This window comes from Scyliorhinus canicula, chromosome 1 (assembly GCF_902713615.1).
Source record: "Scyliorhinus canicula chromosome 1, sScyCan1.1, whole genome shotgun sequence".
Taxonomy (NCBI): domain Eukaryota; kingdom Metazoa; phylum Chordata; class Chondrichthyes; order Carcharhiniformes; family Scyliorhinidae; genus Scyliorhinus; species Scyliorhinus canicula.
In genome coordinates this window covers 177,792,501-177,808,940 of record NC_052146.1, presented here as the reverse complement: position 1 = coordinate 177,808,940, position 16,440 = coordinate 177,792,501, and the positions used below count along the sequence as shown (strand labels likewise).

The 16,440-nt window shown below is 52.9% G+C and overlaps 1 protein-coding gene across 1 annotated transcript in view; it reads left to right on the top strand.

Annotated features, from left to right (window-relative positions):
* plg (plasminogen) overlaps positions 1-16,440 on the top strand; it is a 244,612-nt gene that overhangs the window by 46,994 nt on the left and 181,178 nt on the right. Inside the window, exon 5 of the mRNA XM_038803356.1 lies at positions 12,252-12,391. Within this exon, the coding sequence (XP_038659284.1) occupies positions 12,252-12,391 (140 nt within the window). The remainder of the gene's footprint in view (positions 1-12,251; positions 12,392-16,440) is intronic.

Here is a 16,440-nt window from a genome sequence, read left to right as displayed (position 1 = left end):
TCCAGCTTCCCACTCGCCATAATATATCTACCCCCCCTTGTCTGCCACAATTCTTCCAGCCTCTAACACCACCCGCTTGCTGATCAATGTTGCTACCCCCCTGGTCTTTGAGTCCAGCCCAGAGTGAAACTTGGGGCAGCACGGTAGCATGGTGGTTAGCATAAACGCTTCACAGCTCCAGGGTCCCAGGTTCAGTTCCCGGCTGGGTCGATGTCTGTGCGGAGTCTGCACGTCCTCCCCGTGTGTGCGTGGGTTTCCTCCGGGTGCTCCGGTTTCCTCCCACAGTCCAAAGATGTGCGGGTTAGGTGGATTGGCCATGCTAAATTGCCCGCAGTGTCCTAAAAAGTAAGGTTAAAGGGGGTTGGGTTACGGGTATAGGGTGGATACGTGGGTTTGAGTAGGGTGATCATTGCTCGGCACAACATCGAGGGCCGAAGGGCCTGTTCTGTGCTGTACTGTTCTATGTTCTATGAAACACCTGATCAACCCAACCCTTTCTCAATCTCGTCTGGTCTATAATCTTTAGATGTGTCTCCTGAAACATTGCTATGTCTGGCCTCAAACCCTATAAATGCTCGAAAACGCGAGGCCTTTTGACCGGCCCGTTCAAACCCCTCACATTCCGTATAATCAACCTGGACCGGTGGCTGCCACACCGCCCCCCCCCCCCTCCCCCCCACCCCCGCTGACTAGCCATAACCTTTTTTGGCCAGCCCCGAGCTCCCCCACAAGCAGCAACTGCCCTGACCTCCCTATTGTTCCCCGATAATAGTTCCTCCCTGTCAGCGAAGCAGCCTCCCCCTTCTCCCCCACAACAGCCCCCGAAACCTAATCCCCCAGGTCAAGCACCATCTTACCACTTGCTCACCCCCCACCATGCTTCCGAGAGTCAGCTGACCAATGCTGACCCCGACAGCCCCCGCCCTTGGTGCCAAACAGTCTGGCTCCCTATTGTTCAAACCCCTCTCCCGACATGCATAAACCATTTAAAAACAACGCAGTCCCCAGTAAGTAAACAACCTCAAGTAAAATAAATTAACATAAACCAATGCAGAAACAATCGCTTGAAACCAGACCCAACCTCCCACAGAATCGGGGACCCCCTCCGCATCCAATCTCTGCAAAAATAAAGCACCCTCAAGCCACCACCCCAGCCCAATATTTAACCCAGAACCACATAGTCTTATTTGAACCGATACAAGAATTACAAAAATTACAAACCGCCGCCACATAACTCCTTCAAGACTTAATTGTCCTTTAAGACGCTTCCAACTTCTTTTCCTTGATAAAAGACCATACACCGTCCGGTGCCTCAAAGTAAAAGTGCCGGTCTTCGTGCGTAACCCACAACCGCGCTGGATACAGCAACCCAAATTCTGCCCCCTTCTTAAGAGGATCGCCTTCACCCGGTTAAACTCAGCACGTCTCTTGGCCAGCTCCGCTCCCAGGTCCTGGTAGATGCGCACCTCACTATTCTCCCATCTGCTGCTCCGCTCCTTCTTGGCCCACCGCAAGACAACTTCTTTGTCCGAAAAACGGTGGAAACGCACCACCATGGCCCTCAGCGGGTCATTCGCCTTAGGCTTCTTTGCGAGTGCTCGATGCGCACTGTCCACTTCCAGGGGTCGAGAAAACGCCCAGGGCTCCATCACCATCTCCACCATGCTCGCCACATATGCTCCCGCATTCGACCCCTCAATTCCTTTGGGGAGGCCAACGATCCTTAAGTTCTGCCTCCTGGACTTGTTCTCCGGGTCTTCCAACTTCTCCTGCATTCTCTTTTTTTTTTAAATAATTTTTATTGAAGAGATTTTTTTACATGAAAATATTTACCCCCCCTAACCATAGACTATTACAAAATATTCCCTCTTAACAAATATCCCCCCCCCCCGCCCGACCCCCCGCGCGCGCTGTCCCTCCCCCCTCCCCAAAAACAAACAAAGCAACAATTAACATCAAACATGAACTGCGAACAAATTTGTCTGCATTACAACCTTAAATAGCCCACCACACCCGTTGTTGCCACCCCCCCCCCCCCCCTCCCCCCCCTCCCCCCCCCCCCCCCCCCCCCGGGTTGCTGCTGCTGCGACCTCTGCACCCTATCTTTGAGCCAAAAAGTCGAGGAAAGGCTGCCACCGCCTGAAGAACCCTTGTACCGACCCTCTCAGGGCGAATTTGACCCTTTCCAACTGGATAAAGCTTCCAATGTCATTAATTCAAGTTTCCACGCTTGGAGGCCTCGCGTCCTTCCACTGTATCAGTATCCTTCTTCGCGCAACTAGGGACGCAAAGGCCAGTACTCCGGCCTCTCTCGCCTCCTGTACCCCCGGCTCCACCCCAACCCCAAAGATCGCTAGTCCCCATCCTGGTTTGACCCTGGATCCCACCACCCTCGACACCGTCCTTGCCACCCCCTTCCAGAACTCCTCCAGTGCCGGACATGCCCAAAACATATGGACATGGTTCGCTGGACTTCCCGAACACCTGACACATCTGTCCTCACCCCCAAAGAACCGACTCATCCTTGTCCCCATCATATGGGCTCTATGTAGCACCTTAAATTGAATGAGGCTAAGCCTCGCACACGAGGAGGAAGAATTAACCCTCTCCAGGGCATCGGCCCATGTCCCATCCTCTATCTGCTCTCCCAGCTCCCCCTCCCACTTGACTTTCAGCTCCTCTACTGATGCCTCCTCAGCCTCCTGCATTACTTTGTATATGTCCGATATCCTCCCCCCTCCGACCCAAACCCCCGAGAGCACCCTATCGCTCGCCCCCCCTGCTGGGGAGCAAGGGAAACCCTTCCACCTGGCGTCTAGCAAATGCCTTCACCTGCAAATGTCTAAACACATTTCCCGGGGGGAGCCCGAATTTCTCCTCCAGCTCTCTCAGGCTCGCAAACCTCCCATCTACAAACAGATCCTTCAGCTGCCTGATGCCCACCCTGTGCCAGCTCTGGAATCCCCCGTCCATGTTCCCCGGGATGAATCTATGGTTCCCTCTTAACGGTGCCTCCATCAGACCTACCACTTCCCCCCTGTGCCGCCTCCACTGCCCCCAGATCTTGAGGGTGGCCACCACCACCGGGCTCGTGGTGTACCTCGTGGGAGGGAGCGGCCATGGCGCCGTTACTAGGGCCCCCAGGCTTATGTTGCCACAGGACGCCCTCTCCATTCGTTTCCAAGCTGCCCCCTCCCCTTCCATCATCCACTTGCGCACCATCGATACATTAGCCGCCCAGTAATACCCCGAAAGGTTGGGTAATGCCAGCCCTCCACTCTCCCTACTCCGCTCCAAGAAGACCCTCCTCACCCTTGGGGTGCCGTGCGCCCACACGTAGCTCATGATGCTGCTCGTCACCTTTTTGAAGAAGGCCCTAGGGAGGAAGATGGGCAAGCACTGGAATAAGAACAGAAACCTCGGGAGGACCGTCATTTTAACGGACTGCACTCTGCCCGCCAGCGACAGCGGCACCATGTCCCACCTTTTAAATTCCTCCTCCATCTGTTCCACCAGCCTAGTGAAGTTCAACTTGTGGAGAGTCCCCCAGTTCCTTGCCACCTGCACCCCTAAATATCTAAAACTCTTTCCTGCTCTCTTCAACGGGAGTCTCCCGATTCCCTCTTCCTGGTCCCCTGGGTGTATCACAAATACCTCACTCTTACCCAAGTTTAGCTTGTACCCCGAAAAGTCCCCGAATTCTGCTAGCAGTTCCATCACCTCCGGCATTCCCCCTTCTGGGTCTGCCACGTATAGCAGCAGGTCGTCCGCGTATAGCGATACCCGGTGCTCCTCCCCGCCCCTTGTCAGCCCTCTCCACCCCCCTGAGCCCCTCAGTGCCATCGCCAACGGTTCAATTGCCAGTGCGAAGAGCAGGGGGGACAAGGGGCACCCCTGTCTGGTCCCCCGGTGGAGCCCAAAATACTCCGACCTCCTACCATTCGTCACTACACTTGCCGTCGGGGCCGAATAGAGCAGCTTCACCCATTTAATAAATCCCTCCCCAAATCCAAACCGTTCCAGCGTCTCCCACAGGTACTTCCACTCCACCCTATCAAATGCTTTCTCCGCGTCCAATGCCACCACTATCTCCGCCTCCCCCTCCACTGCCGGCATCATGATGACGTTTAGCAGTCTCCGCACGTTCGTATTGAGCTGCCGCCCTTTCACAAAACCCGTCTGGTCCTCGTGTATCACCCCTGGCACACAATCCTCTATCCTGGTAGCCAGGATCTTTGCCAGCAGCTTGGCGTCCACATTCAGGAGCGAGATAGGCCTATATGACCCACACTGCACGGGGTCCTTGTCCCGCTTCAAGATCAGAGAGATCAGTGCCTGCGACATTGTCGGGGGCAGAGCCCCCCCCTCCCATGCCTCGTTGAAGGCTCGCACCAGCACAGGGCCCACCAGATCCGCATATTTTTTGTAAAATTCCACCGGGAACCCGTCTGGCCCCGGCGCCTTCCCCGACTGCATATGCCCAATCCCCTTGACTAGCTCCTCTAACCCTATCTGCGCCCCCAGCCCCTCTACCAGCTCCTCTTGGACCTTGGGGAACCTGAGTTTGTTCAAGAAGCCCTCCATCCCCCCTCCCCTCGTCGGCGGCTCTGACCGATACAGCTCCTTATAGAAGTCTCTGAAAACCCCATTTACTTCTGGCCCCTTCTGCACTATGTTCCCACCCCTCTCCCTCACTCCCCCAATTTCTCTAGCCGCATCCCGCTTGCGGAGCTGATGCGCCAACATCCTGCTCGCCTTCTCCCCATACTCATAAATCGCGCCCTGCGCCCTTCTCCACTGTGTCTCCGCCTTTCTGGTGGTCAACAGGTCAAACTTAGCCTGCAAACTACGCCGTTCCCCCAGCAGCCCCTCCTCTGGTGCCTCCGCATATTTCCTATCCACGTCCAGAAGCTCCCCCACCAGCCTCTCCCTCTCCTGTCTCTCCCTCCTTTCCCTATGTGCCCGTATGGAGATCAGCTCCCCCCGGATCACCGCCTTCAGGGCCTCCCATACCATCCCCACCTGCACCTCCCCCGTGTCATTAATGTCCAGGTATCTTTCAATGCTCTTCCGGACCCTCTTATACACCTCCTCATCCGCCAGCAACCCCACATCCAGGCGCCACAGCGGACGCTGGTCTCGCACCTCCCCCATTTCCAAATCTACCCAGTGTGGCGCGTGGTCTGAGACCGCTATGGCCGAGTACTCCACTTCCCGTACTTTCGGGATCAGTCCCCTGCTCAATACAAAAAAGTCAATTCTAGAATAGACTCTGTGGACATGGGAGAAAAAGGAATACTCCCTCGCCCTCGGCCTCCCAAACCTCCAGGGGTCCACCCCTCCCATCTGCTCCATAAACCCTTTTAACACTTCTGCCGCTGCCGGCCTCCTACTCGTCCTTGAACTCGATCTGTCCAACACGGGGTCCAGCACTGTGTTGAAGTCCCCCCCCATGATCAGGCCCCCTGCCTCCAGGTCCGGAATGAGGCCCAGTAGGCGCCTCATGAAGCCAGCGTCGTCCCAGTTCGGGGCATACACGTTAACCATCACCACTTTCTCCCCCTGCAGCCTACCCTTCACCATGACATATCTACCCTCTTTATCCGCCACCACCTCCGCCGCCACGAACGACACCCTCTTCCCTACCAGGATCGCCACCCCTCGGTTCTTTACGTCCAGTCCTGAGTGGAACACCTGTCCCACCCACCCCCTTCTCAGGCGGACCTGGTCCGCCACCTTCAAATGGGTCTCTTGTAGCATTGCTACATCCGCCTTCAGCCCCTTCAAATGCGAGATTACTCTCGTTCTCTTGACCGGCCCATTCAGCCCCCTCACATTCCAAGTGATCAGCCGGGTCGAAGGGCAGCCCGCCCCTTTCCCCTGCCGACTAGCCATATCCTGTCCCCTGCTCGCCCCGAGCCAGCCCTCCCTTTCTGACCCGCTCCCCATGGCGATGGCGCCCCCCCCCCCCCCCCCACCCCTCCAGTCCTCAACTTCTCCTCCCTGGCCTTTTCAGCAGCAACCCGGTGGCCCCCCCTTCCCCCCTCCCCCTCCCCCCCCCCCCACCCCCCTCCCCCACCAGGCTAGGACCCTTCCTAGCCGCGATGCACCCTCCATAGTACTTCCGTAAGTCAGCTAGTTTACGCTGACCCGGCTGCCCCTGCCACACTCCGGCTCCTCCCGGCATGGGGGACGTCCCCCCCCTTACCACCCCTCCTTGACCCCGCTCCAGCGCGGGAAAGGGAGCCATTGCTGACCACGCCCCTTACTCCCACCCCCCTCCCTCCTCTGCCCCGTGCGCGGGAAACCAGAGGAAAGCCCGCGCTTTCGCCCTGCCCCACCCCGCCCCTCCATCTTCAGTTCCACCCCCGTCCCCGATCTCACACCGATAAATACAAAACAACCAAAAACCCCACAAGAAACACATACCCCCGGCACTCCCCCCCCACCCCGCCCTCCCAACATAACATTATAAATAACAGGAAAAAGAGAAAAAAAAAAACTGGTATAGAGAACAAAAAAGGTCCAAAAATACGGCCAAGTGAAAATCCAACCAAAAGAAAGCCACGTGACCAGCTTAAAGTACCAGAGCGGCAACGACCGCCAAGTATCCCCTGGTTCTAGTTCGAGTCCAGCTTTTCTTCCTGGACAAAGGCCCACGCCTCCTCCGGGGACTCGAAATAGTGGTGCTGGTCCTTGTAGGTCACCCACAAGCGCGCTGGCTGCAGCATCCCGAATCTGATTCTCTTGGCATGCAGCACCGCCTTCGTCCGGTTGAACCGGGCCCGCCGCTTTGCCACCTCCGCACTCCAGTCCTGAAAGATCCTCACCGTCGAGTTCTCCCATTTGCTGCTCCTCTCTCTCTTGGCCCACCTCAGCACCCTCTCCCGGTCACTGAATCGCTGGAACCGAACCAGCACCGCCCTCGGGGGTTCGTTTGCTCTTGGCTTCCTGGCCATTACTCTGTAGGCCTCCTCCAATTCCAGGGGCGAAGGGACGGCCCCTGCCCCCATCAGTGAGCCCAGCATTTCTGCCACATACCCCTGGAGGTCCGACCCCTCCAGCCCTTCTGCCAGGCCCAGGATCCTCAGGTTTTTCCGCCTCATGCGGGTATCCATCTCCTCCAATCGGTTTTGCCATCTCAGGTGGAGTGCCTCGTGCACCTCCACCTTTCCCACTGTGTTGTTACTCGTGTCTTAATAAAGCTCGTAGTCTCAAATGTGGAGAAGATGCTTTATTGTAAGTTCGTTCACTCTTCAGAGCTGTTTCCTAAGGTTACCTTCAGTGTTCCTAGCTGATGTGGGTGTATCTGTGTTGCTCCAAGTTCTGCCCTCAGTGAAGTGTGTCCTCACTTCCTGTCCCCGTCTATTTATATGGCTCTCCCGTGCCCCCTCTAGTGTTTGCTCAGTTGTATTGCATCTAGTTAACTTGTGATCACCACATCCCCCTTTTTCTCTTTACATATTTTCTGTACATCGTTAAAGAAAATTGTACATCCTGTCCCGGTGTATTTATAGCTCTCCCTCTGGTGTTTGCTCAGTTGTTTTTGTATCTAGTAAATCTATGATTACCACATCCCCCTTTTTCTCTTTACATATTTGCTGTACATCGTTAAAGAAAATTATAGAAAACAGTTACTTATGATATGCGTATCTATGCAGGTGATGGTGCTATTGCATATTGTACAAAGCCAATGTAGTTATATGTCCAATCTTAATAAAAACATTTATGAGTCCAAACTTGATGAATTTGTTCAGAGCTTTTTTTTCTTTTTGTTGTTGATGACGTGGTGATATTGATATTGCAAGTCCGCTGTGAATGTTGTTGGTGTTCCTTATTATTTTAAGTACCCACTGCATCATCCCGAGGTGTTTGCATGGTCCCCTCACTGATGTTGACTGGCATGGACTTTTTTTCTGTGCTTGTGGTATTGATTTATTGTCTCATCCGCCTTGGATGCTGGTGTGCTTGCTCGTTCTGGAGCAGACGTGAGTTTGTGCGATTCGTTGTCATCCCATGACATGTTTGTAGTCTTGTCATCGTTTTGCAGTGAGCTGTGGCATTGTCCTTCATGTGCCGAGTAGTACCATTGTGTAAAAGTCGTTGTTTCATTGCTGTTGTTTCTGTCGTTCCTGTTTTTGTTGTTTTCGTTGCCGTACTTGTTGCTGTTTTTGTCGTTTCTGTCTTTGGTGTTGGCACTGTCGTTGTTCCTGACTTTGTTGTTTTCGTTGCCGTTCGTGTTGCTGTTTTTGTCGTTTCTGTCTTTGGTGTTGTCGCTATCTTTGTTCCTGACTTTGTTGTTTTCGTTGCCGTTCTTGTTGTCTCTGTCTCTGTCGTTGTCGCTATCTTTGTGCCTGACTTTGTTGTTTGTCTTGTCGCGCTTCATGTTGCTTTTGTTCTTTCTGTTGTCGTTCTCGTTTCTGCTGTGCTTCTTGCTATTGTTGTTGGTCTTGTCACGCTTCATGTTGCTTTTGTTCTTGCTGTTGTTTGTCCCGTTTCTGCTGTGCTTCTTTTGACTGTTGTTTTTCTTGTTATACTCTATTCGTGTCCCGAGTGGATAATTTGAGTCATTGAGCATTTCGTCTCGAGAGTGGTGCGAATGATCTGATGTTGCATTGGTGCAGGTGACATCAATCATTTGTGGAGAATTGGATTCCTCATCTTTGCTTTCTTGGTGCTCCTCTTCCGGAGTCAAATTCTTCTCGATTCCATTTGACGCGGTGTCTCTGGATTCTTGGCGCTCCTCTTCTGGAGTCCAAATCTGCATGATTTCACTTGACGTGGTCTCTCTAGAGTCTTGGTGCTCCGCTTCTGGAGTTGAAATCTTCATGATTTCTGTTGATGTTGTCTCACTGGACTCCAGGTGCTCCTCTTCTGGAGTCAAAATCTGCATGGTTTCTTTTTGCTTGGTCTCTCTGGACTCCAGGTGCTCCTCTTCTGGAGTCAGAATCTGCATGGTTTCTTTCGGCGTTGTATCTCTGGACTCCAGGTGATCCTCTTCTGGAGTCAAAATCTGCATGTTTTCTTTCGGCATCGTCTCTCTGGACTGTTGGGTGGCCCGACTCTGTGCTTCTGTACAGACAAGCTGAGAACTGTCAGTCTCGCTGTGATCCTGTACGTCGAGTGCGATCACCTTGTTACTGTTTTCGCTCTGTGCTTCGGTACAGACAACCTGAGAACTGTCAGTCTCGCTGTGATCCTGTACGTCGAGTGTGATCACCTTGTCACTGTCTTCGCATGCAGTGGGTAGAGGTGCATTGTCTTCTTCTTGTTCATGTGAGCTTGTTAGACTTTCATAGTCTGCTTGTGGTTGCTCAGATATGGCAGGTTGACCTTCATGGTCTTGCGCATGCATGGTGTCAGTGGTTAGATGTACGTTGTCTTCTTCTTGTTCCTGTGAGCTTGGTAGACTTTCATAGTCTGCTTGCGGTTGCTCAGATACAGCGGGTTTACCTTCATGGTCTTGTTCATGCATGGTGTTCGCCAGGGAGTGTTTGCTTGCATCCCTTTTGGAGTCTTTCATCACTCGCACTGTGGAGCCTGTCATCGCTCGCTCTGTGGAGTCTTCCTGTGCTCTCTGTGTGGCGTCGTCTTCGTCTAGGGTATTGCTGTCATCCAATGTATCGACGAGCTGCCATGGCATCATGGTGTTGGATTCATCTACCATGAGTAGAGTCGTGTTGAGCTTTGCAACGGTGTCGCTGATGCTGTGATCAGCATGTCCAAATAACTCCTCCATGTCTGAGTATTATTCTTTGATACCCATTTCATCTTCATTGGCTTCTTCTACCACGAGTTGATTCGTGTTGAACTTTGCGACCGTGTCGCTGATGCTGTGATAAGCATATCCGACTGACTCAGCTGTGTCTGAGTAGTATTCTTCGAAAACCAAATCATCCTGGTTGGATTCTTCTACCACGAGTTGATTCGTGTTGAACTTTGCGACCGTGTCGCTGATGCTGGCCTCCTCCTCCTCCTCCTCCCTCACAGTCATCTCCTGCTGCAGCTCCCGAATTGACGCCTCTTGGGTCGCCTGTGCCCCCATCAGCCTGGTGGTCGTCGCGTTCATCGACTCCAGCAGCTCCACTTTCAGCTCCGTGAAGAAGCGCAGGAGAGCGGCCTGCTGCTCCTCCGCCCACTTCCTCCAGTCCTCGGGTGCGCCGCCGGCCGCCATTTTGGATTTCTTCCCCCGCTTTTTTCGGGGAGCTGCTGCCGCTTTTTTTCCTGCCCCACTTCGGGTGACGACCATAAATTTTTCGGGGTTCACCTCTGGGAACCTTCCCCCACCGGGAATTGCCATTCCAGCGCCGTTAGGGGCCCTCCAATCGGCCCGAAAACACCTTCCTAACAGGAGCAGCCAAACGTGCGACTTAGCTGGTCATAGCCGCAACCGGAAACCTCTCCTGCATTCTCTTGTGTTGCTCATCTAACACCTCCACCTTATGTTCCAGCACGGTTAGATAGTCCTCCTGGCTTGACAACTTCAGCTCAATTTCTTGTATCGCTTTCCCTTGGGCCGCCTGGTTCAAAACCACTTGATCAATCGCCGCGTTGATCGGGTCCAGCGTTTCCTTTTTCAGCTCAACGAAACAGTCCTTAAAGAACTTCATCTGCTGCTCCTTAGACCACTGAGCCACCGCTCCCTGGTCCTGACCCTCCGCCATGCAGCTCCAACTGCTTCACTCTATCAGGGCTGAGTCTTTTTACACGGCCACGTCTAGTCCAATTAGCCATACATCGGAATCCTTCTTAATGTTGTCCACTTCACCGATCTATCCCATAAAGTCCGAGAAAAGTCGGGAAAAAAGGTCCGAAAGCCTGTTTCAGGCGCGGGCTATCAAATGTGCGACAACTCCTCCATCGTCGCCACTGGAAGTTCCTGGATTTAGAACAGTACAGCACAGAACAGGCCCTTCGGCCCTCGATTCTGAATGGACTTATTCACCCGCCCGCAGACCTCTTCGTCTGCTCACAACCCCAAATCCAGTCTCCATTCGGCCCTCGATGTTGTGCCAAGCAATGATCACCCTACTCAAACTCACGTATCCACCCTATACCCGTAACCCAACAACTCCCCCTTAACCTTACTTTTTAGGACACTACGGGCAATTTAGCATGGCCAATCCACCTAACCCGCACATCTTTGGACTGTGGGAGGAAACCGGAGCACCCGGAGGAAACCCACGCACACACGGGGAGGACGTGCAGACTCCGCACAGACAGTGACCCAGCCGGGAACCGAACCTGGGACCCTGGAGCTGTGAAGCATTGATGCTAACCACTATGCTACCGTGCTGCCCACTACTACCGTGCTGCCCGTGTTGAGCAACCCGTGTTGCTCTTCTATCTTCCTTTCACAATTTGGGGGTCTATAGTATACTCTCAGTAGTGTGACTGCCCCTTTTTCATTTCTAAGTTCAACCCATACAGCCTCATTTTTTGGCCTTTAGTATATCATCCCTTATCACAACTCGAATTGATTCCTTAACCATTAATGCTACTTCCCCTCCTTTTTTATCTCCCCCTCTGTCCTGTCTGAAAACTCTGTATCCAGGGATATTGTGCTGCCAATTTTGCCCCTCCTTTAGCCGGGTTTCCATTATAACAATAACATTCTGCTACCATGTATCTATCTGTGCTGTTACCTCATCTACCCTGTTTGTAATACTCCTTGCATTGAAGCATAAACAGTTTAACCCCACCATTTTCCATTGCTGGACACTTTTAAAACTTTGTTGCTGTAATTCCAAGCCTATCATTAAATCTTCTGCATCACTAGCTGAATTCTACCTCCATTTTCCTGATCTGAGTTTGACCTATCTGATCCTACTCCTGGGATCACGTCTGTGGAGAGAGAAGGGAGTTAAAGTTTTGAGTTTGGTTGAGTCATTCAGATTCAAAACATTAGCTCCCTTTTCTCTCCACAGATGCTGTCAGACGTGCTGAGATTGTCCAGTATTTTCTGTTTTTGTTTGTGACTTAAAACAGATTACTTCATTGCTGTTTGTAGGAGCCCATTATATGCAAATTGGCCTCTGTATTTCCGACATCACAGCTCTGACTCACAAGTACTTGATTGGATGTCAAGCACTTTGGCAGATCCTAAGATTGTGAAAGACGGTGTATAAATAAATGCTTTCTGTTCAATTTTTCAAAACTCCAATTGTCTATTGCAAAACATGTAATGTCTTCAAATGAATACATACTTATAAAGTGATTGCTGATAATTAATTAATGTTTTTTTTGAATAGTTACACACCAGAAAATAGCCCACATGCTGACCTGGAAGAAAACTATTGCAGAAATCCTGACAATGATACCACAGGTCCTTGGTGCTACACTCTAGATGTAAACGTGCGATGGGAATACTGTCAAATACAAAATTGTGAAGGTATTGTCTTGTGGAGCACAACCGTTAAATTAATGTCTTAAAGCTCAGCTATGAATGAAGAAAGGATGGATAGCAAGCTGGCTACACAACACAAAACAGAGAATTAGAGTTAAGGCTGGACAGATGGGTGTAAGGTGGGAAGTGACATTGCACATGCATCAGTGGTTCATGATTTCCATTAATAATGTGAACTTGAGGGATGGCATGTGGCACAATGGTTAGCATTGCTGCCTACGGCGCTGAGGACCCGGGTTTGAATCCCGGCCTTGGGTCACTGTCCGTGTGGAGTTTGCACATTGTCTGCATGGATTTCACCCGTACAACCCAAAGATGTGCAGGTTAGATGGATTGGCCATGCTAAATTGCCGAATAATTGGGTACTTTAAACTTATTTTTAAAAAGATAGATGAGCTAAAGCGCAAATGGGAAGATGAGCTAGCGGGGGAGATAGAAGCGGGTCTGTGGGCGAACGGTCTGAGCAGGGTTAACACGTCCTCATCATATGCTCAGCATAGCCTGATACATTTCAAGGTGGTTCACCGGGCACACATGACGGTGGCCCGGATGAGCAAGTTCTTTGGGATAGAGGACAAGTGTGCGAGGTGTGTGGGAGGGTCAGCAAACCATGTCCATATGTTTTGGGCATGTCCGAATCTTAGGGGATTCTGGCAGGGTTTTTCAGATGTCATGTCCATGGTGCTAAAAGCAAGGGTGGGGCCGAGTCCAGAGGTGGTGATTTTTGACCAGGGGATTGACCGGGTGCACCATACAGGTAATCCAGTACGGCAGGTAGAGGTAGAAACATCTGAGGAGGCGGATGGTCAGAGGACATGCTGAGCCCAGGGATTAGGTCACTGTCTGTGCAGAGTCTGCACGTTCCCCTCTTACCTGCGTGGGTTTCCTCCGGTGCTCCGGTTTCCTCCCACAGTCCAAAGATTTGCAGGTTAGGTGGATTGGCCAATTGCCCTTAGTGTCCAAAAAGGTTGGGTGGAGTTACTGGGTTACGGGGATAGGGTGGAGGTGTGGGCTTGGATAGGGTGCTCTTTCCAAGGGCCAGTGCAGACTCGATGTGCCGAATGGCCCCCTTCTGCACTGTAAATTCTATGATTAGCTGCCCTCTAGGCAAGTTTTGGGTTTCTGGAATGGACAGTCCCATCGATTGTGGAGATGCAGTTGTAGAGTCAGGGGCTACATAAGGGGTTGTCAGCGAGCATCTAGTACCTGCAGGTGCAGTTGGAGGAGTCCAGCAACGTGCAGGAGCAGAAGATGGTGCCAACAATGCGTGCCACCCAGGCCAACACCGCACGGGGGATGTGTGTAGTGGAGGCATTGGGGGTGATGGTTTCGGCTATGGATCAGCATGCCCAAGGCCTGGGGAATTATGTGCAGGTGCTGGCCGAGGCCCAGGACAGGGTTGCCGTCTCAAGCAACCATCTGCCAGAAGCACTTCTGAGTGTGACCCAGTCACAGCAGGCTATGGCTGAGAGCATCGGCGGCATTGCCCAAGCATTGGGCGACGTGGCGCAGACACAGAGGGAGGTGGCCCAGTCCCAGAAGGAGATGATGTAGTCACTGGCTGTGCGACACACCCAGAAGATGGTGCCACTGTCAATGGGTGATGTGACGCAGTCCCAGAAGGAGATGGTCCACTACCTGTGTTACACGGCCGCAAGCATACAGGCCCTGGTCAAGAACAGAGCTATCTTCTAGGACTGGTAGCATCAGGTGGCAGGGGAGCCTCAGGGGGTAGCTCCACTCGCATCCTCGTCCCATAAAGTAGCCTGGCGGCCATCAAGCCTCCCGAGGGAGGAGGCGGTGATGGGACCCATGCCGGTGACTCTTGTAGGAGAGGTGCCAGAATACCGCAGCACCTCGGACTCTCCCCCCCCCACCCCGCCATCTCTCGCCATCCTCGTTCCCCGCCGTCCCTGACGCATATCGTGGGCAGCGGGCAGAACATGGCGGCACCACGCCACCTAGGCACCCGAGCAGCAGCCGGGCCCATCCAGGCCTGGTCACCCCAGACGATGGCCGGAAACAGGGTCCCAGGTCGCAAGGCAGGAATCACAGCAGGCCGCCTCACTCCTGATGTACTGTCTGGGCTCCATCAAGACGTAGTGTTAGGGCCTGTAAGGCCAGAAAGTTAGACACCAGTTAAGTTGGCAAAGGTTCAGGGCACAGTTTAGTTTTGAGCCTAGAGCACAGATCTGTACATACTTTGTCACATTAAACACCTGTTCACACTGTAACAACCTGCCTCGGTGCTCGGTCAGATTTGTGTGAGGCGTGGGCTGGGAAGAGAGCGGGTGCAGGCAGTGAGGGGGTGGTGGAATGGGTGGACATTGTGGATGGTCTGGGCTCCCCATGCTTCACAACTGCGGCCACCCCCCCCCCCCCCCCCCCCCCGACCGTCCCCACCACTGTCACCCCAGGGATTCGATAGCACCCAATGATAGAATGGTCAGCTCGCATGCAGGGATCATCCAGGTGGACGGTGGAAAGTGCAATTGTGGGCAGGAGTCAGACATTGCCAAACGATGCGGAGCACCAGAGCTCATCGCAGAGCGGGTTGTCATCATCCTCCATCCCATAGACCAGACCCGGTGTTTCTGCCAACCCAGGGCGTGCACCCTCCCCCTCCTCTGCATCTTCCTCCTCAGACAAGACCTGGTGTTCATCCTCCTGCTCCAACACATCGCCCCTCTTCTGCGTAATGTTTGGAGGATGCAGCAGACCACCACGATGTGGGCAACGCTCTCAGTGTCATACTGGAGGGCCCCTCCAGAGCAGTCGAGGCACCTGAACCATATATTCAAGATGCCAAAGTACCGCTGAATCAAGCTCCTGGTCTCTGTATGGGTGTCATTGTAGCGGGTCACCGCATCGGTCTGTGGCCTCCAGATAGGCGCCATCAGCCATGACCGCAGTAGATAGCCTGTCACCCAGGGGCCATCCCCCCAACTGGGGGGGCGGGGGGGTGACGTCTCAAACATATTAGGAATCGTTGAGTGAGGCAGGTTGAAGATGTCGTGCACACTGCCCGGGTATCGGGCGCAGACGTCTATGATGCACAGCTGATCGTCACATATCAGCGGCATGTTCATCAAGTAGAACCCCTTTTGGTTGGTGTAGAGTGGCCTGTTATCTGAGGTGCTCGTAGGGGGACATGCACCCCATTGAACATCCCCTGGACCCGGAGCATTTCGGCTTTGGCGAGCATCCCTCTGCTTGGGCATCCTGGTGGTCTTGGTCCACATTGAAATGTATGTATTATGCCTACTGGGTATCAAGGGCCTCTGGAATGGCACCTGTGCATTGAAGTCTGAGAGATCCCAGACATGTCTCCACTCGGTGCCTGGAATGACTCTGTGGCATAAAGGTTCACCGGTGCGGATATCCTCCCGCACTCCCCCGCGGTGCCAGGTGAGCCATTATCTGGCAGATATGTTGCACTATCTCCCTGCTCAGCTGGAGACTTCGACAGCATGCCCGTCCAGCGGCACCGCCTCCTCCTCAGCCTGTTGGGAGGCCGGCTCTCCATCCTGGGCACGTGCCTCCTGTCCCTCTGGGACAGGCTCCGCTGCTGCAGACTCGACACTCCAGGTTCCCCATATTCTTCCAGTCCCCATATCCTCCAGATCACCAGAATTCCTCATTGGCCCTGTATATTCCCTAAGTCCCCTCCATATACCAACCTCCCTCCCCAACCCATGTCAACTCGCTCAGTATCCAGTTTGAAATGAAAAAATGAAAATCACTTATTGTCACAAGTAGGCTTCAAATGAAGTTACTGTGAAAAGCCTCTCGTCGCCACATTCCGGCACCTGTTCGGGGAGGCTGGTACAGGAACAGTTGGACAGGACAAATGAGCCCAATAATAACATTGGGAAGCCTATGAGATGCTCATAGAAGCCATTCAAAAATCAATTTTTAAAAACTTACATCCTCTTAGGAGCTCATAAAACTGTCAATCAAACAGTCATTCAAAATTAATCTTCTCATAATCCTGTCTATAACACTGTCAAAATAAACAAAGAGCCATTCAAAAT